Here is a 25037-nt window from a genome sequence, read left to right as displayed (position 1 = left end):
AAGTGAAATCGAAACTCGATAAGGCAGACTTAACTTAAAACTCAAACGAATTGATTCGCTCGCCAAAGCAGTTGTACCGAAATATTCTTGTGATGACATTGTAATCAATACGACTGCAATGCAAAAACAAGCATTGTCCGGCCCAAGTCGCTAGCGAGTAGCGGGTTCCTGTTCCTTTTCTCTCCTTCCATGTGCTCTATCAAATCCTTGCCTTCTTCCCAGAACCCTCAAAATCTCGTCGCGATGTGGTGAGTGCCCGTTCCTTTTCTCCTCGGCCCACTTTTGACTTTGGAATAGCAATTCTTCCTTGTTTCTTTCCTTTTTTTTTTCTTTTTTCCTGTTCTCTTCTAAGAAATCACTAACCACAAAACGATCCTCCAAGCAAAGACTAGAACAAAATGGATGGCCGTGGACTTCTTGCATCAGCACTCACGCACCGCCCCTCCCATCCCCCACGGCACGTAATGATGCCTTTGATCAAGCGAAATGGTCGGATGATGATCTTGAAGGACCACACGCCTTCGACAACACGCCTTCGACCCATTCAACCGGCCTCGGAGCAAAATGGAGGATCCAACAAATTTCATTGGTTTCTTGCAAGAGAAGTGGGCTATAGTGCATATTCTGTCTTAACCATATGGTGCATCCTGCTGCGATACTAAAAAGGCATTGAATACTTTATGCTTATGGCATAGCTTTATAGGGTGTGCTAGCCTCATTTAATGCAAGAGGTCCACCACCACGTATGATGAGTGAAAGGTTCAGGCAAGGTCTGGTGCATGCAAGCCCAATTCAAATGCACCGTTAGATGAGGTGAATTGCACATGAGTTTCATATGATCTGACAGTCCTTGTGCTCTAGGTCATATATGCCGAGCTCATGCAATAACAATCCATGATCCTCATCCTTTATCCTCATATGCAGTTTTTTCTCCTTTCTTTTTCTATTTTTCTAAATTATAGACTTGAAAACCACTTGGGTACTTGATTCTTGAGAGATTTCCAATGGGGTGTTGAGAGATTTTCGATGGAGGAATTGGAGGAAACTTAAACTGTGTGTAAACTATTCTAAATCAAGGTACTTGCATAGGTTCAAAGTTTGGAGTCAATAGTTTGATGAGCCCTGTAGGCATGGAGTTCTAGGTAGTAGGGAGTCACACTTGTGTTTTGGATTAAAAAAGAGAAAGAAGATATTCCATGATTTACAAAACATCGGGCTATATATCATCTGACATATTAATCATGCGAGTTCCATCTTGGAGCTCATGTCATCAACGGTCCAAATGATCTAATCTCCATAGTCTTAAGACCAAATGCAATATTCTTTATCTTAGCGTGTAGAGTGAGTTTTTGCATAATAGACATCAATCACGGATCTCCACTCAAATGGGTCAAGTCAACACAAAACCATTATTCTAACCCTGAAGACTTTTAGTCTATAAATGTGTTGGCCCTCCCTCTCGTTTAATGTCACAGCAAAGAAGCGAGCCAGAAATGGCGCCCTGTTATCACCATTCATTCCTGCTCCTTTTTCTCTCTGGGTGTTCTGTCCCTTGATCCTCGCCCAGACCGTGGAGTTCAACTTGCCCCTCAAGGCTGTGAACCTCGAAATTGGCTTGTCACCGAGGGGTGGATGATGCCTTCTCGGTTCGATGGACTCAAAGGACAGCTCTTGGTAAGCTTTTAAAGATAAACAGAGCGTATCGGGTAATGCTCCAAAGATTGTTATTATATTTTCTCTAGCATGCTTTTTTATCATAGTTTCGTGATTAGTATTGTCGGATGATCGCAAAGTTTCTTCTCAGGTCCAATATAACATATGCCTGCGCTAGATACAGTTTAATGTTTAAGATATTTGAGAATGATACAGTTACAAAACGATCTTGTTTGGCATATGTCTATATGTACTAGCACATGATTTTAACACGAGAGGTGTAAACTTTTATCAAATTAAGATGCCAAATGTCAACAGAACTTGTTTCTAACGAAACATTTCTTTCCATCATTTTGCCAGATTTCTGACATACAAATATGAACTTGGTTCGACCTGTATATATGAACTCTGTTCCCCCCACCCAGTGTGTGCATATACACTGTTATTTGTTTGGTCTATACAAATATCACTTCACTCTTTCAATGAGATGAACCAAATCCCATTTTCCTGCTTATGTTTCAATGGTAGGATGGGACTCAAGTGCAGTTCAAGTCGACAAAGCTCGGGAAATTCCTGTGTGCTGAAAACGGCGGCGGAGCCACCCTTGTCGCCAATCGCGATCAGCCCTCTGACTGGGAAACTTTCAGGGTGTGGCTTTCGGTCTCACCAAATTGACAATCGTCATTAGACAAGCTCAAAAGATTCACATGCCATCCAACATAATTTTCGCTCACTTCCTATGGTGCAGCTGTGGAGGATTTCCGACAAAAAATTCAACCTCAGAGTTTTCAACAGGCAATTTGTGGGATTGCAAGGCCAAGGAACAACGGTTGTCGCTGTTTCTGGTAACCCGAGCGCCTCAGAGACTTTCGACATTATCAGGAAACCGGACAATCCCAATCGAGTTCGATTTCAAGCATCTAATGGGATGTTTCTCCAGGTAATTCCCCTGTTCCAGCTTCTATGACTTCTGCAGTTACTATGGTATTATGGTGTACATGACTGATCTTCGGTGTCATAGAGGGTTTCACGACTATTTCGTTCTAACCCATACAGTGGTTGACAGTGAGTGGTTTTCGATTTGACGGTCTGTCGGTGGTGATTTGTCATCAAATCGTTGACAATAATCTCTTCACTCTGACCGTCCAAATTTCGCAGGACTACGTTGTTGTGCAGAATAGCGCAGCACCATAGAAAGTTCTTGTCTGCATTGCCAGTTACACGGCAGAAATTAGACGAAGCTATCTGTTGTTAATTTATTGCACCCATCACGTTAATATAAGATCAAGACCCAAGTAGACTTTGATAAAAATAAGAAACTGTCATGCATTAGTCCAATGGTGTTTGTATGAAACGCGGCATGGCACTCGTGTTGAGATCTACTGTTCTGTGACGTCGCATGGCACTCGCGTTGAGATCTACTGTTCTGTGACGTCTTACATGGGCGCTTTCCGCACTTTCTTGACGCTGAGAGGACGTGATGAGCACCCCTAGTTTGCTTGAAAAACAACAGCGACACTCCACGCAATACGACGAGTAAACTTACGTCCTCTATAAACCATAAACACATTTTTGCAACGGCAAGGCCTCATAAAATGAAAGAAACAGTCATATCCGCAACGACATTACTTTACTCTTAATCGAAAGAAACTGTTTGATTACAAAAGCATTTCCATTCCATCATCCAAAATTCCTGATCAAAGATAATCGATAGAGTCCCCATATTCCCCGGTTATTAATTGGATACAATCACATTGATTTATGTGATTTTCTCTAATATAGTATGGATGATCAGGCAAAGTCGCTGACGGAAGTGACGGCAGATTATACTGGAGGCTCGAGTTGGGATGACAATGACCCATCGATCTTTGAAATGAACATTGTCGGCGGTTTACAAGGTGAATACCAAATAACAAATGGATATGGCCCCAGTGCTGCCCCAAAACACCTACGGGTAATCCTTAATTAATTAGTGGCAAAGTAAGCACGAAATGGTAATACATTGACTAAGTAGATCAGTAATCTCTGAACAAATTTGCTCTGCAGGATCATTGGAACAGTTACATTACTGAGCAGGACTTTGAATTTATGGCGGCCAATAGTCTAACTGCCGTGAGGATTCCAGTAGGATGGTGGATTGCGTATGATCCGGCGCCGCCAGTGCCTTTGTGGGAGGCTCGCTGAATGCACTGGACAACGCATTTACATGGGCAGCGTACGCAACTTTCGCTACTTTTACATCTTAGTTGAATAACTCCAACAGAAAGTGTGCAGTGGAGGATCTTTATAGGAAGCCAGTCTTTGCTTAAGTCGGTCCATCGAAGTTACAAGATTCTTGTGAGTCTAACCTTGAATAATTGAATTTTTCTTTTTTTGCAGGAAGCATGGTATGAAGGTAATAGTTGATCTCCACGCTGCTCCGGGATCTCAAAACGGCCAATTTCATAGCGCATCGAGAGATGGATTTCTGGAATGGGGTGACTCTCACATTGAGGAGACCGTGAAAGTTATAGACTTCCTAGCAGCAAGGTCTGGCAGATGAGTTCTCAATTTAAACAAATCCCTCATGACAAATATCTCTTTAGTATTGCTGATGAATCGCAACCATTGGTATTAATATTTAGTATGCTAGATCTTATAATCAGATGTTTCATAGCATTCTCCTTATGATTGTCAAGTAGATATGGCAACCACCCGGCATTGGTTGCGATCGAGCTGATGAACGAGCCTCTAGCTCCAGGTGTCACGTACGAGGATCTTACTAAATACTACCAGTTAGGTTACGAGGCCGTGAGGAGTCACACTTCGAATGCTTATGTCATCATGTCCAACCGGTTGGGACCAGCCGACTCGCAAGAGCTCCTTCAGTTCGTGAGAGGCTTGAGCCGAGTCGTCATCGACCTGCATTACTACAACCTCTTTGATCCGATGTTTCAACAGTGGAGTCTGCAGCAGAACATTGACTACATCTATAACGAAAGAGCTTCCGATCTGAGCAACGTAACCCCGGCAAACGGCTCCTTGAGCTTTGTTGGTGAGTCCTACCATGTGGTTAGAAAGCAACAGGAGCATGTTTAATATAGAGCATACAGGTACACATGACGCGTGCGCTAGAGTACATACATGTCATGACATTTTGCGAGCTAAATTGGCTTTTTGCAGGGGAATGGACCTCGACATTGGACGGGAAAACAAAGGAGGATTCGGGAAAGTTTGCCAAGGCTCAGCAAGATGTTTACGGGCGTGCCACTTTTGGGTGGGCGTATTGGTCTTATAGGTGCAAGGACGATACCTGGAATCTCAAGCGGATGATTCAAGACGGTCTCATAAAGATCTAGTTTGATTTTCATCCTCATCAAGCGGATTATGTCATCATGAATACCAAGAACAGATCGGTAATCTTTTTACAGAATCATGTATTATCAAAGTTGCCTTTCCAGTGACTTTATTTGAATAAAATAAGATTGAGCTTGAGCATGCTTCCACCACATCCTTCTTTTGGCATTCCAGAAAGATTGAAAGTGACTGATTAGTCCTATTGTGCTTTTCTGGTGAAAAAAAAAGAATATTCACCGACAGAAAGTTCGATTTTCTCTCTCAATGGTGATGTCGGTTTGTCGGAGGAAAGATAAGGCCATGACTTTTTCCTTCTTCTTTTTCACAATTTTGTTAGTGAGGATAATCAAACAGTAGTCCTCTATATTTTTTTCACAGAAAATCGTAATTGCCATTTTTATCTTTTTTTTATGGTCATAATATATTTCAAACTGAATTAAAAGATCATTGCCGGATGTGAATCCATCGATGCGTCATCGAATCCCCAACTTAAGATTTGTAGATTTTCAAACACCAATTTCCTTATCACATACATTTAGATGTCCAATTGACATAATCCAAATCAATTAGTAGTAACTCCAATTTAGTGTTTTAAGTTTATGATCGTGTTTGTATATTGTGGATTACCTAAACCTAGGATTTCAAGGTGCTATATAGCGAATTGTAGTTCATAAAATTTGAGGTGTTATAGAGTAGTTCAAACAACTCTTTTGGTTAAATCTTTGCATCTACATTACCGTCCAACTATTAAGAAATTTTGGATAAATTTGGAATTAGAGTAAAAGTTGGAAATTTCTTTTTAGTAAACAAAAATTTGAGAAATAATTGAGATTGGACCTAAAGTTAGGGCTTTTTTTCAAATTTGGTCCTTTATAGGAATACTCAATAGAGATCCTTCATAATATAGGAAGCCCAATTTCCTCAATGGATTTTGGGCTCCTTGAATGGCCGACAACTTTTATAAACAATGACTAATCCCGTTGCAATTATCTCTCTTCATTATCTTTTTGTAAAATACTCCCAAATATAATTTTAAGTATGTTTGAAGTGACCAGTTGCTAAAAGATAACTTGATGGCTAAAAAGAAAAGACAATGCAACTTCTTTTTTTCTGATAACTTATAGCATGATGTATAATTTGCATGAAGTGCTCAAGATCAAAATTTTTATAAATATTACGTAAAAGATAGATATCGAGAGAGTAACTAGTTTTAGCTGTTTTTGAAGAAAATAATCACAAAAGGAATTAAAATGATTCACTAGCTGAGAAGCGATTGTTGAAGATGGATGAGTTTCCCGCAATGGTGGAAAAAGGTCGAAGACAACTCATGATGCATTTTGATTGAATCTCCATTTTGTCCTATATTTGATATCAATTTATTATACTGATTTTCTTTGCCCTTTTTAAAAAAAAAAATGAAAAGTAGTATCATACAAGTCAATCGGCTAAATCTATCACCGCCTTCAGTGATTCCGTGATATAACATGTTCACTAACTATTTAAATATTGTACATAATAGTTTTTCAAATGGGTTCCTTATGAGTGATATTTCTACCTGTGTATAAAAATAATCAAGTTATAATGAGTAACGATTACACGAGATCAAAGGTAATATTTGGGTGTGAAATTGTAGAAGATTCCCTCTAAGATCTAGTAGTTATATCAAATTGATCATATATGCAAAATATGATATGACTTACACAAATAGGAACATAGTTGAATGGTAAGATCATAACAATACAATAGTCAACAAGTCCCAAATCTTATGTACAAATTACAATCAAGTCTCAGATTTTGAAGTTAGTTCAATCAAGTCCTTATCATTTAATAAAAGTCTATTATGATTGAAGACAATTCATGACGCATTTTGATTGAATCTCTATTTGTCTTATATTAAATATCAAGTTATTATACCGATATTCTACGATGTATTTTTTTTAATAATATAAAAATTAGTAACATTCAAGCTGCCTACGATGACTCCATGATATGACATGTTCACTAACTATTTAAATATCTTACGTAGTAGTTTTTCAAATGAGTTCCTTATGAGTGATATTTCTATCTGTGTATCAAAATAATCAAGTTATTCATGAACAACAACAACACGAGATCAAAAAGTAATAACTTGAGTGTGCAACCGTAGAAGATTCCTGTAAGATCGAGTAGGTCTATCAAATTGATCATATATGCGAAATATGATATGGCTTACAAAAATAAGAACATAGTTGAATGGTAGGATCGTAAAGGTACAGTTGTCAACAAGTCCTAAATCTTATGCAGGATTCCAATCAAGTCTCAAATTTTTTAGTTAGTTCAATCAAGTCCTTATCATTTGATAAAAGTTTATTTGAGTCCTAAAATATTCATTCGGTTCAATTAAAAATGAAATTATGTTTTAAAACTTACGTTGAAAAGTGCAATTTAAGGATCCTATGTAGATTTTTTTTATAAGAGTATTAGATGTCCTAAAATTTGTCACAAAAGTGCAATTGAATTCTAATACTTTCAAAAATTGTAATCAAGTCCTAAAACTTATTTTGAAAATGCAATCAAGCCTAAAAACTTTCAAAAAGTACAATCAACGGAATAACTTAGATTTGACTAATCTAACAAATTTTAGGACTTGATTGTACTTTTTAAAATTTTTAGGGCTCAACTGCATTTCCGTAATAAGTTTTAGGACTTAATTGCACTTTTTGAAAGTTTTATAACTCAATTGTACTTCCATTTTTAAAACTTCCAACATACTTATCCTATTATTTCTTAGTGACACATTGGCAGTTTCATATGAAAATTCATTGAAAGGGTTTTATTGTATTTTTTTTTTTTTTTTTTGGAAAAAAAGGTCCAAGATAAAATTGAATAAATTAAGGGGTTATGACTAACCAAAATTTGTACAACTATGATAAATTAAACCTAAATTAATTATTTTTATTACAATAAATCCTAAACTTATACATTCGTGACAAATTTACCATTTGTTAGTTTTATTAAATTTTATTGTCAAATGTTGAGTTGAATGGCATGTGGCATTTCACAAATATATCAATTTTGGGTTTTATTCTCCATTTATCATAATTGTGAATTACTCTAATTTTTTTTTTTTTAAAAAGGAGGGTAAACTTATTACAAATTTACTAATTTAGGATTTTTGATGTTCAAAAATTAGTTTTGAGTAAATTTATTGCGGAGTGTATTAATTGGTCACAAAATTAGTTTATAGTGTGACAGTCTCCTCTCTTGTCCCACATCGCTTAGGGAGGGAGGTCTTGGTTAACTTATAAGGCTTGGGTCCCTCTAACCTGTGTAACACATTTTAAAGCTGTGAGGGAAAAGACTGTGGCTGGGATGGCGATTCGTCCGCGTCAGGGCGGGTGACCCAAAGCGAACAATATTACACAGTGGGGCCCGGGATGTTACAAGTGGTATCAAAACCGACTCCCGACCGAGTGTGGGACCACAGCTCGAATGATGTTCTGAGTTATTCTGACGCCCGTGGGGCCAGACCGCGCGTGGGACCACAGCTCTCGAATGCTGTTCTGAGCCCGGGATGTTACAAGTGATATCGGAGCCGACTCCCGATTGCGTGTGGGACCACAGCTCGAATGATGTTCTGAGCTATTCTGACGCCCGTGGGGCCAAACCGCGTGTGGGACCACAGCTCTCGAATGCTGTTCTGAGCTGTTCTGACGCCCGTGGGGACGCTGTTCTATTAAGAGGTGGAGAGTGTGACAGCCTCTTCTCTTGTCCCACATTGCTTAGGGAGGGAGGTCTTGGTTAGCTTATAAGGCTTGGGTCCCTCTATCCTGTATAACGTGTTTTAAAGCCGTGAGGAAAAAGACCGTGGCTGGGATGGTGGTTTGTCCGCGCTAGGGCGGGTGACCCAAAGCGGACAATATTACACAATGGGGCCCGGGATGTTACATATAGTAAAGTCACTTTGGGATTTTTTGTGATATTAGACTAAATTAGAATGATTTGGATTTAGGATTTTCGGTGCATTATTCCGCAACAAAATTTAATGTGTTAAAATCTGACGTGCAAGAAAAAAAAAAAGAAGAAAAAAATCCGACGTGCAACCAAGGTGGTAATCCTCGATGCGACGCAAGAACACAATATGACCATGGCATGAATTTATAGAGTAAAATTAAAACTCGATAAAGTAGACCTAATTCGAAACTCAAACGAATTGATACGTTCGCCAAAATAACATCTTGCGGTTGTGCCAAAATATTATTGTAATGACATAGTAATCGACGCGAGCGCAGTGTAAAAACATGAATCGTCGGTCCTGATTGGAATGGGACCTAGTACCCTAGGTATCCCATATGGGCACACGACACTAGCGAGTATGGGGTACCGGTTCCTTTTCTCCCCTTCCAAGTGCTCTGTCAAATCCTCGCCTATTTCCCAAAACCCTTGGAATCTGGTCGCTTGGGGTAGGTGCCTGTTCCTTTTGTCCTCACGCTACTTTTGACTTCGGAAAAGCAATTCTTCCCAGATTTTCTGTTCTCTTTTGAGAAATCACTAACCACAAAACGATCCTCCAAGCAAAGACAAGAACAAAACGGAAGGCTGTTGGCTCCATGCATCGGCACTCACGCACCGACCGTACATCCCCCATCGCACGGAATGATGCCTTTGACCAAGGGGAATGGTCGAATACCATGGATCCATTTCAGCCGGCCTCGGAGCATTAGCGTTTTTAACAAGTTTCGTTGGTTCCTTACAAGAGGAAAGGGCAACAGTGCATATTCTGTCTTAAACATATGATGCATCCAGATGCGATATTAAAAGGACAGTGGACCGTTTAATGTCACAGCAAAGAAGACCAAATGCAATATTTTTTTTATCTTAATGCGCATATTCTATCTTTAACCATATAATGCGTCCTGCTGCAATATTAAAAGGACAGCGGATTGTTTAATCTCCATAGTCTTAAGACCAAATGTAATATTATTTATCTTAGGCTTTGTTCGTTTCGTGAAATATAATTTTCGAAAAAACGTTTTTGGATTTTCTAGCGTTCGTTTCACAGAAAATGAATTTCTTAGGAAAATGTTTTCTATGAAAGGAAAAAGTTTTATAAATTAGGGGAAAATATTTCCCATTTTTGAAAAGTGGAAAATATTTTCCTCACTTAATTTATTTTATTTCACACTTCTACAAATCCTCGCTTCCTTTTCCCCTTTCTTCTTTTCTTTTCTTTTTTATTCGAATTATATTTTAATTTTCTTTTTCTATTTTAATTCAAATTATTTTTAATTTCTTTTTCCTTTTCTATTTCTTTTCATTTTCTTTTCAGTTTTTCATTTTTTTCATTTTCTTTTCTTTGTTTCCCATCTTCTTCTTTTTGGGCTAGTTGCTAGATGAATCTCGAGCTCATCGATCTCAAGCTTGAATACCATCTCCTTTTTTGTGCTCTTTGCGGTGCTCTCTCCATCATCATCTTCATCCTCACTTTTACTATTGTACTCAACAAATATTTTTACCTCTTCACCATGAAGATAATAGTATAGAACATCCCTAAGACCATTATCATCTTTTAAGCATCTCAAACCATCTCTTAAGTCTTTCCCAGAAATACAATACATCAACTTCTAAACTTTACAAGGCAAATAAGTCTTTATATTCCTAAGAAATCCTATATAAGATGCATTCTTTATATCCACAAAGATAGTGCCCTCATTTCCACCCTCATACTCCCACTCATCCTCCCTAATCACAAATTCCCCATCGTAGCAAACTATGACGGCAACATAATCCCTGTCATGAGCCATTCCTGCACCAAGAACAAGAAAAATAATCATTAGTTTTTGGGACCACTAAACAATTGCACATGGGAGTCCCCACTCTCATGGACTTTAGTAAATAGAGGTCCCCACACTAACAATATCTTTTCACGACAGCCAAAAAAGAGTCGGCACTTTAATTATTTAACTTCCCTTCCTTTAAAATATTAACAAAAAACAGAGGTCCCCACAATAAGTGCAGGTCCTCACAACAATCACAGCCCAAGCAATTTTGTCTACTGCACTAAACTTGCAATGTGAGAGAATGTACATCAACTTAAGCAAATCAAAGCATACTCTGACATCAACTTAATCAAATCACAGCCGCTGACTCCTACAAATTCCTTTAGAATTTTAAACTAAAATTAGAACAACTAAACTTGGAAGCATTTTATGTCGCTAAAGTTAAAGAAAAACAAAGAGAAAATGAAGCACGGACAGATCACTCCAAAGTCTTAGACTATCCTAACCCATAACAAATTTGGACAAGCAGGCAATACCTTTCTCAAAGAAGACGACGCAAGCTGCAGAGCCAATTCCAGAAATAGCTTCACAAAAACATGCTTTAATACCCTTTCAAGTTCTTATTCTTCATGCTTGAAACTTTTTCTTAGTTTGTAACTTTACCAATAAAATTCTACCTACGGTTGTTATGTTCTCATTCAGGATTTTGGATTGATAAACATACCTAGACGACTTCACAAGCGGGTGGTTCAAGGACATACCCTATACACCTCACAAGCGGGGGTGGTTCAAGGACTTAATTTTCTTCTCGGAGATGCATTAGTCACCTGCTTTATTAGGATGCTCTTAAAGAGATACATAGCTAGTGACTCAACAATCAAAGCATACTCGACATTGACTTGAAAGAAAAATTCATGAAAATAATGAGAAATCTGGTCTCTATGTGTGATGTCAGCAAGTTTCAGTTGAAGTGTATCAACACAAATTCCATTGAAGCTGTAATAAAATAATCAAGCCCTAATAAAATAATCGAGCGAGCCCTAATTAAATAATCGAGCCTTAATTTCATTACAAGGGAGGGGGAGAAAGGGTCGAACTTGGACAAGTGACGATGGTGAGTGGTGATGATGACCAACAATGGTGAGCGGTGAGCGGCGACGGCGACCAACAATGGCGACTAACGACGGCGACCGATGACCAGCTCTGGGCATGAACGACGACGGAGAGAAGGGCTGAGATCTACTGTGAACGCGAACGGGGAGGAACGGCGTTTAGGTCGGTGCACAATGACCTAACGATGTCGTTCGGTCGCGCACTCAATGTGGATGGACGATGTCGTTTTTGTTGTCCATGTTGGCTTTTTTTTTTTATAAAAAAAAAAAAAAAACATTTGCCACATCAGTAAAAAAGTCGCCAGAAATCGCCGAAAAATGCCACGTAAGCAATTTGGCCGGATTGACACTCAAGTAATCAATTTTGCTCCGATTTTGGCACTTAAGTGTACCTTTCGTAAGTTATGGCACTTAAATGTCCCTTGTGCAAAGTTGTGGCACTCAGGAGTCCACATGTCCTTTTAAAGTGGTTGCTAGAAGCCCCCTCATTACAGTTCATCGCTCTTCAGTTCAATGAATTCCATGGTCAAATCGATCCTTTATTTGCTCCATTTGTTCCCTCCATGCTTTATTATTTTTCCATATCTAATAATAATTTAGGGGGTCAATGGCTTGAAGAATATTTTCTCCATCGATTGAATCTGGTGACGCTTGATCTATCCAACAACAGATTTGAAGGTTCTCTTCCAATTCCACCACCCACCACTCGATTCTATTTTAGTGCAAACAACAAGATTGGTGGAAAGGTTTCCCCTTTGATATGCAATGCCACTAAGCTCAGAGTCCTTGACTTGTCCAATAATAGTTTGATGGGCACCTTGCCAGAGTGCTTGATGAACCTTATAAAAAATCTCTCGATCCTTAACCTCCGCATGAACATGATTCACGGTGTGATCCCTAGAAAATTTGCTGAAGACAGCAACTTAAGGACTATTGACTTTAGTCAGAATTGATTTGAAGGGACATTGCCACGATTCTTGCTACGTTGTGAAAATTTGGAAGTTTTGGATCTTGGCAACAATAGAATCGAGGATACATTCCCAGTGGTTGGGAACCCTTCTCAAGCTACGGGTTCTTGTTTTGAGGTCCAACATGTTCCATGGCTTCATAAGTAGTCCTAGAGAAGCTCGCTTTCTGAATTGCACATCTTCGACCTGTCCAACAACAATCTGAGAGGTGCTTTACCCATTAGATATATTATGAAGCTTACTGCCATGATGAATTAGGATAAAAGACGAGGCAAGCTGCAATATATGGGAGATGATAATTATCAAAATTCAATCATGGTGACCATGAAACGACTGGAGATATGGTTGGTGAAAATTCTAACTGTTTTCACAAGTATCGACTTATCGAGCAACCATTTTGTTGGGGAGCTTCCCATGGATATTGGAAACCTAAAGTCGCTCAAAGGGCTAAACTTTTTCCACAACAATCTCATAGGCTATATCCCTTTGTCTACTGGCAATTTGACGGAACTTGAATGACTAGACCTCTCTTCAAACAAGTTCATTGGAAGGATTCCTCAAGAACTAGCGGATTTGACGTATCTTGCATTCTTGAACCTCTCAGAGAAAAAGCTCATCGGACCTATTCCTCAAGGAAGGCAATTCAACACATTCAAGAGCGGCTCATTTTCCAAGAATCCTAGACTATACAGATTTCCATTGCCAAAGACATGCACAAACAGTCCACGAGAAATTCCACCAGTAACCATTCTTCAAGAAAATGATACAAGGCACGAAGGCTGGTTTGAGTGGACATCCATATTGATGGGTTATGGATGTGGAACCGTAGCTAGAGTCTCTTTAGGATACATTGTTCTCGGATCTAGAAATTTTGAATGGCTCGCAGGGTTGCTTGAAAGAAAATGAGCTAATATGAGAAAGAAGTGGATGAGAAACGCTTGTAGATCTTATAAAAAATGAGAATCTCGACTATTCATTCTTTGCATTGTTATATGATGAGTAAATCTGTTGAGGTGTCATGGGACCGATTACATGTTTATTATTATGGCCTTTTTATCATTTAAGTATAGTCTCATCCAAGTGAACAAAGTAAGATCTAATTTATCCTTGCTTCTTGTTGGAACTTATTTCTTTCCTTTTTTCAAGGGATAATATGGAAACCATAAGAAAAGTGAGACATGATTCGCTTTTGGTTTGTTATATAGGCCAGGTCGAGGTACACACAACAAGTGCTTGTGATCGCCGGTGTCTTTAGGAATTGCGTAGGCTACTTCTTTTTACCTTTGTAGAGAAAAGAATAAGTTTTTCAAGAATTGAGTGATTACTTAATTAAGTTGATATGTGATGAATAGTTATTATAGATGTGTGAATTGAGTGGTCACTTGATGAAAAGAAAGTAGCAGGTAGTTGTCGAAACCTAATTTTGCTAGTTTTTGCCGGTTTGGCGAACCATCTTTACTTGAAAAAAGAAAAGAAAAAATTGAATCAGGCCGGTTTGACCCAGCCCTCTTGGGCCCAGCCGCGACCCTGCACCTGCTCGGCCTGTCTCTCTAGTGTGCGTCCGACCCGGCTTCTCCTCCCTTTCTTCTCTCTTTCTCGCCCCGCTCCGTTGGTCTTCCGCCTCAGGACACAGCCGTCGCCGCTCTTCACTGCTCGTCATCCCACTTCTCCTGCAATCGCACCAAGGCTTCTATTCGCCCCTGTTTTCTTGACCAGAGTACTCTGAAGAGCTCGTCTCCTATCCATCCACCTTCACCAGTTCCGACCTTCGACGTGACATTGAACTTGCTCCCTTCTGCTCGGATTCATGGCCTAAGGTTCTGAAGCGACTAGGTCTCGCTTAAGATATGTTCGTTGGCCGTGACTCTGATCCTTAACGACGATCGGAGCTTCCGTCGTTGATACAGTTGCTAGTCGCAGCTTCATTTCTGTCCATTAACAATGCAACGCTCTTACCCTGTTATACTTTTTTTTTTTCTGATGAAGGAGAATAGCCGAAATGAAATAGCATGTTTTGGATTAAGATCGACTCAACTTTTTCCGAGTTTATGTTAACGATTAGACGTATCCCGGACTGTTTTTGGGTGGATGTGATCCGAGTTCGTTGATGCTCAATTTTATTTTCCCGAAGGAAAACGCGCACACGCGTTTAGGGAAGAGAGGAGAATTCGCTCTTGGGGCTCTTATTCTCTCCTGCTCGTGGCTCTCATCGACTTGCGGCCACCGGCAGCTCTTCCCTCAGCACGGTCGTTCGTAATCGGTCGCTCGATCATCACTCCTCCCCGCTTGTGCCGTCACTTCTCGCTCACAGCGACGGCTGGCGAGAATTCCTTTCTCGGTTCTCAATTCTCCTCCTACAATAGGGTTGTCGGCCACCGCAACTTCTTCCTCTGGTTTGACGTCGCCACTCAGTTCATCACCGGAAGCTTACCTCCAGCTCACAGGCGCTTGCCTCAACTCTAAATCACCTCCATTCTATTCCACCTCTATGTCGCTGGCCGTAGTTTGTCCAATCGCAGATTTCGCCTCGTCGGAAGGGATCAACACGACCTTTCTGAGCTTTTAGTCACGAAACTGTCTCTTCGGTTTCTGGTTTTCTCTCGTTCGGATGAAGTTTGGTCCAAGTCTTCAGAAAATGAAGCCGAGCGGAATCTCTCTCTGCTGTCCTCCCTCCGCTCTCCACGCGAGGCTTAGCTTGAGCCATATCATCTCCTTCGAGATTGTACATGATTTCAAGGTTCAAGTGAGGGTGGTGAGTTCACTGATTCTTTTGGCTTGATGGGAGAGTTGAGATGAAACGGCGATTTTGAGTGACGCACGTTCTGTTTGACATATTGTCCGAGAGAGGTTTCACTTTTACACCCGTGCTCGGACTTGGTGGACTTGTCCTTTCAATTTTTAAGCAAGCCCTATCGTGAACCTTTAGGAGCATGACCGGGAAGCTGAGTCGAGTCAAATTGCGAGTCGGATTTGGCGATCCAGATCATCGCCATGGTTGCAGCTGAATGCGGGAATGAGCAGTTGTTTCGGACGCTGTTGTTGCCGTCGCTGCATCGTCTCGAGAGCTCACGTTCGCGTTGAGGACATTGACCATTAAAGCTAAGTCCAATGCTCTCGATCTCTTGGATTTTCCGTAGCGTCACGTATGAATGTTGCTGGCTTTGTTTAAAGCTCGTCGTTTCCATTTTTTGTTCCCCTTCGAATGGGCTTTGAATAGGTGGGCTTGAGCGTGTTTGGTAATTTTGGGCTTGATTTAGTCTAAGTGAGTTGGGCCTGGTCCTCAATTTTATGAGTCGACTTAATGTATTTGGGTTGGGCTTGCTTTCGTAGGCCCAATCGTATCTTTGGCCCACGCTTTGTGTACTGGAACCATGAGACCAGACCCATTTCTAAATAATTTTATCATGCACGACTTCATTCCAATGGACAGAACCTTGCGAACAATTTCATCCTTGGATGGTTACTGAAACTGATCGAGATTCTCGATCTCTTTCGACCTCTGCAACACTCATGTCCATCATCCTTTCCGATACTCTGAATGAAGTTTATGAGGAATTTTTTTTTTACACAGCATATGAAAGTACGAACAAAGATGCAGGATTGTAAGTAATCGAGGACACCCTTGTAATGGAACCTCAATATCATCACTTGTGTTGTTAGTTTTTATAACTGTAACATACTTGACAAGCATTTTATCAAACTTAAAAGATATTTAATCAGTTTATCTTAATTGAGAATTGTAATTAGAATCTCCATAGCATCCATTTCATGTGAAACTAGAAGACTTGAATAGCTTGTGAGAACTATGAGAAAGATGGAGAAAATGGAAGTCAAATGGATCAAGAAGCCAAAGCAGAAGGCATAAGATTTCATGGACCATGAAATTGTTGAGAAGATGCCCAATTTAATTGTGCGCCATGTAGATCAAGGAATGGAAAAGTCGTCGGCTTGAAATGTCATTAAGAGATTGCATCTTTTACTTGCGGCTGAAGATCTTGGACTTGTACCTATCATCTCACTTGTCTACAATAGTAAATAGGGGTATTGGAGGTTCGAGGCTATTTTACTGGAAAATGTTCATAAATGACTATTTTCTTCATTGCGATTATTCAATTTCGTCTACCGCACGGTAGTAACTAGAGCCACGCATTTCTATGAAATGAGAATTGCCACAATAAACTTGACTATCTTGTCATTCAAAGAAAGTGGGGAAGGCTTCCACATCGTGTACATGTAGAAAATCTGATTTCATGCTAGATATGATATTTCAAGTAAAAACAATTAATAAAGTTCAACATTCTAGCACTAATTTGTCAATGCCCATCTAGAATGGATGTCCTGAAATCTTTTCCACTGTTCCTTTTGCATTTAGCCAGGGAAGAAATTTTATGGCACTAAGAATTTTCAACACCCAATTAAACCCCAACAATTTGATGAAGACTTTGACTTCTTAACGATTCTAATTAAGTGCATTGCTATCTTAGAGGCATTGCGCTCGACCAAAAAACATGGAATTCTACAAGTCTCTATTTTTTATATGATGAAAATTGTCATCATATTCACGCAATGTTATGAATTATTCAAAGTTGTATACCGAAAAGTGATTACCAGTCACACATATCTATGAAATGAAAATTGCCACCATAAACTTGACGAATATGCCTTTCAAGAAAAGCGGAGAAGGCTTTTATATCTTGGATATGTAGAAAATCTTATTTCATGCTTGATATGATATTGCAAATAAAAACAATTAATAAAGTTCAACTTTCTAGCACTAATTTGACAATGCCCATCTAAAATGGATGCTCTGAAATCTCCTCCACCATCCTTTATTCATTCAGCCAAGGAAGAGTTGTATGTACATGTTAATATACACACATTATGAGGGTTTCAAATGTTTCGGATTTAAAAGGAAAAAAAGAAATGTGTAGAAATCGCAATATTCAAGTTAAGTAGAAAACAAATAATGAATAGTAGATCTTGGACTTGTCCCTATCATCTCAATTGTCTACAATAATAAATAAGGGTATTAGAGATTCAAGGTTTTTTTGCCGGAAAATGTTCATAAATGATTATTTTCTTCATTACGGATTATTTAATTTCGTCTACCAAACGGTAGTAACTAGAGCCATGCATTTCTACGAAATGAGAATTGCCGCCATAGACTTGACTTACTTGTCATTCAAAAAAGGTGGAGAAGGCTTCCGCATCGTGTACATGTAGAAGAATCCTATTCCATGCTAGATAAGATATTTCAAGTTAAAACAATTAATAAAGTTCAATATTCTAGCACTAATTTGTCAATGCCCATCTAGAATAGATGCCCTGAAAACTCTTCCACTGTCCTTTTAGCATTTAGCCAAGGAAGAAATTCTATGGCACTAAAAATTGTCCACATCCAAATAAACCCCACCAAAGACTTTGACCCGAATAACGATTCTAATTAAGTGCACTGCTATCTTAGAGGCGTTGTGCTCAACCAAAAAACATGGAATTCCACAAGTCCCTCTATTTTCTATATAATGATAATAGCCACCATAGTCATGCAATATTATGAATTATTCAAAGTTGTATACCGAACGGTGATCACTAGAGTCACGCATATCTATAAAATAAAAATTGCCATCATAAACTTGACCAATATGCCTTTCAAGAAAGCGGAGAAGGCTTACATATCTTGGATATGTAGAAAAATCATATTCCATGCTTGATATGATATTGCAAGTAAAAACAGTTAATAAAGTTCAACTTTTCTAGCACTAATTTGACAATGCTCATCTAGAATGGATGCTCTGAAAACTCCTCCATTGTCCTTTATGCGTTTAGCCAAGGAAGAGTTGTATGTACATATTAATATGCACACATTTTGAGGGTTTCGAATGTTTCAAATTTAAAAGGAAAAAATGAAATGTGCAGAAATCGCAAGATTCAAATTAAGTAAAAAACAAATAATGAATAGTAGATCTTGGACTTGTACCTATCATCTCACCTGTCTATAATAGTAAATGGGGGTATTAGAGATTCAATGTTATTTTACCAGAAAATGTTCATAAATGATTATTTTCTTCATTATAGATTATTCAATTTCATCTACCAGACGGTAGTAACCAAAGCCACGCGTTTCTATGAAATGAGAATTGCCGCCATAGACTTTACTAACTCGTCATTCAAAAAAAGTGGAGAAGGCTTCCGCTTCATGTACAAGTAGAAAAATCCTATTTTATGCTAGATATGATAGTTCAAGTTAAAATAATTAATAAAGTTCAACATTCTAGTATTAATTTGTCAATGCCCAACTATAATGGATGCCTTGAAAACTCTTCCACTTTGTCCTTTTAGCATTTAGCCAAGGAAGAAATTCTATGGCACTAAGTATTTTCCACACCCAAGTAAAGGGAAAATTTCAAATAAGAATCCAAAGTGCCATTATTTTCTCAAAAGAGAACCTAAAGTGAAATTTATCTCAAATAAGGACCCAAAGTACCTTCATTTTCTCAAAATAGGACTTGGAGTGGAGTCCGTCTCAAATAAGGACCTAAAGTGATTATTTAGTCTCAAAGAATGACCTCATTTGCCGGCCGGTGAATAGATACATCCCCGATGCATATTTCGGTAGCCTGATCAAGGGTATTTTTGTCCTTTTTTTAAAAAAAATTTCAGTTGTCTTGTTCTTTATTATTATTTTTTGGGTCAATGGTGGCACTATTTATCATTTTCTTCTCAAGAACATCGGACTTGGGAAGGACCATGAGCACCGGCCGTTGGTGAGGGCTGGCAAGGGTTGGACGCCCATCGTCGGCGGTAGGTGAGGGCCACCAAGCCCTCGCCGGTCGTGGGAAAGGGCTTGCGGTCGACCCTCGTCAGATCTGGCGAGGGTGGCCTTGGCTGCGGTCAGTGAGGGCTGTTGAGCCCTTGCTAGCTGACGAGGGCTTGTAGGCCTCGTCGGCCCTTATCGGTGGCCGGTGAGGTGGGCGAGCCCTTGCCCAAGGCCGGCGAGGGGTGACCTCGGCGATGGCCGTGAGGGGGACCTCCTCACCTTCGCCCGCTACTCCACTAACAACCTCGTCTTTTGCTAGGACTACGGCGGGATGCCCGTATCGCTTTTTTCATCCCTTCATCCCACCACCGCTCCTAGATCAACGATTTCTTCGGCTACCCCTTTTGCCCTTGAGGACCTTCTTGCAGGGCCTCGATTTGGACGGCCCCCTCCCCCATGGCCAGCAAGGGCTCGATGGCCCTCACCCGCTGTCAGCGATGGGTGTCGAGCCCTTGCTCACTGCCGGTGATAGGCGTCGAGCCCTCGCCGGCCCTTACCATTGGCCGGTGCTCGCTAACCTTTCCCCAAGTCTGGTGTTCTTGGTCTGGGCAAGAAGAAGTGAACATCAGATGAAGAAAACAATGAACAGGGCAACCAAAAATGAAAAAAAAAAAATTGGACGAAAATATCATAATTAGGCCACCGGATATACATCGAAGATGCATCTATTCACCGGCCGGTGAGTGAGGTCCTCCTTTGAGACTAAATGACTACTTTAGGTCTTTCTTTGAGACTAAATGACTACTTTAGGTCTTTCTTTGAGACAAACTTCACTTCAGGTCCTCTTTTGAGAAAATGATGGCGCTTTGGGTCCTTATTTGAGACAAACTTCACTTTAAGTCTTCTTTTGAGAAAAAAGATGACACTTTGGGTCCTTATTTGAAAATTTCCCCCCAAGTAAACCCCACCAAGAACTTTGACCCCAACAAGGACATTTGATAAAGACTTTGACTTCTTAATGATTCTAATTAAGTGCACCGCTATCTTAGAGGCGCTGTGCGCTACCAAAAAACATGGAATTCTACAAGTCCCTGTATTTTCTATATAATGAAAATTGTCATCATAGTCACGCAATGTTATGAATTATTCAAGTTGTATGCCGAACAATGATTACCAGAGTCACGCATGTCTATGAAATGAAAGTTGCCACCATAAACTTGACCAATATGCCTTTCGAGAAAAGCGAAGAAGGCTTCCATATCTTGGATATGAAAAAAAATCATATTCCATGCTTGATATGATATTGCTAATAAAATTCAACATTCTAGCACTAATTTGATAATGCTAATCTAGAATGGATGCTTTGAAAACTCATCCACCGTCCTTTATGCGTTTGGCCAAGGAAGAGTTGTATGTGCATGTTAATATGCACACATTATGAGGGTTTCGAATGTTTGGGATTTAAAAGGAAAAAACGAAATGTGTAGAAATCGCAAGATTCAAATTAAGTAGAAAACAAATAATGAATAGTAGATTTTGGACTTGTACCTACAATAGTAAACAGGGGTATTAGAGATTCAAGATTATTTTACTGGAAAATGTTCATAAATGATCGTTTTCTTCATTACGAGTAATTCAATTTCGTCTACCCGTGACGGTAGTAACCAGAGCCACGTGTTTCTATGAAATGAGAATTTCCACCATAGACTTGACTAACTCGTCATTCAAAAAAAGTGGAGAAGGCTTCCGCATCGTGTATATGTAGAAAAATCATATTTCATGCTAGATATGATATTCCAAGTGAAAATAATTAATACATTATAGCACTAATTTGTCAATACCCATCTAAAATGGACGCCCTGAAAACTCTTCCACCATCCTTTTTGCATTTAGCCAAGGAGGAAATTCTATGGCACTAAGAATTTTCCACACCCAAATAAATCTCACCAAAGACTTTGACCCCAACAACGACATTTGATGAAGACTTTGACTTCTTAACAATTCTAATTAAGTGCACCGCTATCTTAGAGGCGTTGTGCTCGACCAAAAAATATGGAATTCTACAAGTCCCTGTATTTTCTATATAGTGAAACTTGCCGTCATAGTCCGACAATGTTATGAATTATTCAAAGTTGTATACCAAATGGTGGTTACAAGAGTTACGCATATCTATGAAATGAAAATTGCCACCATAAACTTTACCAATATGCCTTTCAAGAAAAGCGGAGAAGACTTCCATATCTTAGATATGTAGAAAAGTCCTATTACATCCTTGATATAATATTGAAAGTAAAAACAATTAATAAAGTTCAACTTTCTAGCACTAATTTGACAATTCCCATCTAGAATGGATGCTCTAAAAACTCCTTCATCATCCTTTATGCATTCAACCAAGGAAGAATTATATGTACATGTTAAAATGCACATGCTATGAGGGTTTCGAATGTTTCGGATTTATAAGGAAAAAAGCGAAATGTGCAAAAATCGCAAGATTCAAATTAAGTAGAAAACAAATAATGAATGTCAATCTTACAGGCCTATTTGATCTAATTATGGGAACAAAACCGAGATATGGTGGGTTCTCTTCTTTGTTGCACGAAGCCATGGCAAGGGCATCCTTTGTGAGTTCATAGGTACCCATCGAGTTCTCCAATTTTTTTAGTGAATAGAATTCAATTCTAAAGATATTAACTTCCAATTTAAAATTTTATACTTGTTTCTTGTGGGAACTTATTTCTTTTCTTTGTTCAAGGGATAATATTAAACCATGAAAAAGCAAATCTCGCTTTTGGTTTAATATATAGGCCAATGTTGAGGCACACACGACGTATGTGCGTGATCGTCGGTGCCCTTGGGAATTGAGTGATTATTTAATATAGGCTACTTCTTTTCACCTTCATAGAGAAAAGACCCGGTCGTTTTAGGAATTGAGTGATTATTTAATTGAGCTGATATGTGACAAATAGTTATTATAAGCATATGAATTAAGTGGTCACTTGATGAAGAGAAAGTAGTGGGTAATTGTTGAAACTTAATTTTGCTGGTCCGGCGAACCATATCTCCTTGTTAAAAAAGGAAAAAGAAAAGAAAAGAAAAGAAAAATTGAATCGGGCTGGTTAGGCTGTGCATGGTAACATTTATTGGCCGGGGAACAATTTCTTTTCAGAAATAGTTCTTTTCTATTTCTATTATGGGGAAGAATTTATATGTAAAAAAAAACCCGTTTGGTAACTACACAAAATTTTTACTCTAAAAATAGAAAAAGAATAGAAATGCGTTTGGTAAAAAACAGTTTCTTTTTTATATTTATTTATTTATTTTTTTGCCGGTAGACCGCCGCCACCGCCGGACGCCGCTGCTGCCGCACGTCGCCGATCGGTGGCGACCGGCGACGGCTGGTGGTGGCGGCGGTCGATCGGCCTCTCCGGCGATGGCGGCAAAGAACGGTCGGCCACCGGCCACCGGCGGCGGTGACGGCCGGCCGGGCGGCGGCGATCGGTCGGCCTCCGCAACCGGGCGGCAGCGGGCGGTCGGTCGGCCGGCAGCGGCGGTCGGTCGGCCGGCGGCGACCGGCGGCGACGGTCGGTCGGCCTCGGCGACAGCGGCGGTGCGGTCGGCCGGCGGCGGCGGCGGGCGGCAGTCAACGGCGGTCAATGGCGGTTAGCAAGAGAAGAATAAAAGAAAAAAAAAATTCACTTATTTCTTAAACTTGTTCCCGGGAACAAGAAGCAACTTTTTTACTTCTCATTTCTATTCCAAAACCATTCCGGGCTAACTTTTTGTTCCCGGGAACAAAAACTAAATTGCCGTTATCAAACAAGGTTTCTATTCTTTTTTTGTTCCGGGAAGAGAAGAATAGAAATTTTTGGGCTGAGGAAGGTTACCATGCACAGCCTTAGCAGCCCGCTTGGGCCCAGCCCGCGACCTAGCAACCCGCTCGGCCTGTCTCTTCTCTAGCCCACGTCCAATCCATCCTCTTCTCCCTTTCGTCTCTCTTTCTCGACCCCGCTCACCGTTGGTCTTCTTCCTCACGACGCGCGGCCGTCGCTGCTCTTCACTGCTGGTCACCCCACTCCTCCCGCAATCGCACCAAGGCTTCTGTTCGCCCTTGTTTTCTTGACCGAGTACTCGAAGGGCTCTGCTCCTACCCATCCCTCCTTCACCAGTTCCGACCTTGACGTAACACGAGAACTCGCCCCGTTCTGCTCGGGTTCATGGCTTAAAGTCGTGAAGCGACTAGGTCTCGCTCGAGATCTGTTCCTTGGCCGCGACTTCGATCCTTAATGATGATCGAAGCTTCTGTCATCAATCCACACAACCCTCTTATCCTGTTGTGCTTTTTTCTGGTGAAGGAGAAGAGCCGAGATAGCGTGTTTCAGATTAGGGTCGAATCAACTTTTTCTGAGTCTATGTTAACGATTAGACATATCGCAGGCTGTTTCTGGGTGGATGTAATTGTAGTCCGAATTCATTGATGCTCAGTTTTATCTTTCATACAACGCACGAAACTTGTTCGATAAAATGTGTCTGAGACGTGGCTGTGAAATGCTCTTTACCGTTGTCCAATCTGAAGACATTTTAATATGATTTACATGACATAAGTTCATATGCTAGCTGTTAAGGTTAGCTTTGACCCGTAATGAGAATTGAGAATACCGAGAGTTTTACTGACTTCATATTCTCTTTGATTGATGCATGGTGTCATTGACGATGGCCTTCTCATGGTGATTATTGACGAGAAATTGATCCAAGAAATTAATTCTGTTTGACGTCTCTTCGATCACGACAAGCATCGCATTTTGCAAAAGAGTTAGAGAATCAAAATCTTTTTGTTTGTTTTATTTTGGTGTGTATCCATGGTGTTAAGTAAAGATTCCCATATGAATGGGCGAGGGGTGCAGCGGGCCCCAACCCAAACGGTAAGTATTTTCCCCTTACAAATTGGGTGGGGAGAAAATGGCGGGGCATGGGGCCAGGATTCATGTGGGTTTAGTACGTTAGGTTAATAATTGAAAGAGGTGATCATCAAGTGTCCTATTCACGCGCGCACATGTGTATGTATTTTTTCTTTTGCTAAGATTGTTTGAAGAGTATTCACATTATTTTGCTGGGTTTTTTTTTCTTTTTTTTTTCTAACTAATTATTTCTTCAAATTATAAATGGATATATGCAAACAAGACTTGATCAATAGCTCTTTTGGCAAATTAACCAATGCCATGTATTGCTGCTAAGGACAAATCTACGTTTAGTTTTGGGCGGCACTTTTTACACTCATCTTTTGGTTTAGACACTCTTTCTTTTTGTTGTTTTGACCATATTATCCTTTATGGGATCCGTCACTTTTTGTTAAACCTTATAGTGTTTTTATTTTTATTTCATGCTTTTTATTTTTCTTTTATTTTTCTTTTTTCTCCTTACACTTTTCATTTTGCAAATCATCTCTCGATTATCT

At 39.8% G+C, this 25037-nt stretch overlaps 1 protein-coding gene across 1 annotated transcript in view; it reads left to right on the top strand.

Moving 5' to 3' along the window:
* The first annotated feature begins 1612 nt into the window (after positions 1-1612).
* LOC104420240 (probable glucan 1,3-beta-glucosidase A) overlaps positions 1613-25037 on the top strand; it is a 29712-nt gene continuing 6287 nt past the window's right edge. The window contains 8 exon segments of the mRNA XM_039302150.1: positions 1613-1674; positions 2182-2301; positions 2402-2593; positions 3449-3607; positions 3700-3817; positions 3820-3868; positions 4033-4182; positions 4335-4687. Of these exon segments, the coding sequence (XP_039158084.1) occupies positions 1633-1674; positions 2182-2301; positions 2402-2593; positions 3449-3607; positions 3700-3817; positions 3820-3868; positions 4033-4182; positions 4335-4687 (1183 nt within the window). The 5' untranslated portion in view covers positions 1613-1632.

Source organism: Eucalyptus grandis, chromosome 9, assembly GCF_016545825.1.
Source record: "Eucalyptus grandis isolate ANBG69807.140 chromosome 9, ASM1654582v1, whole genome shotgun sequence".
Taxonomy (NCBI): Eukaryota; Viridiplantae; Streptophyta; class Magnoliopsida; order Myrtales; family Myrtaceae; genus Eucalyptus; species Eucalyptus grandis.
This window is presented reverse-complemented; position numbering and strand designations above follow the sequence as displayed.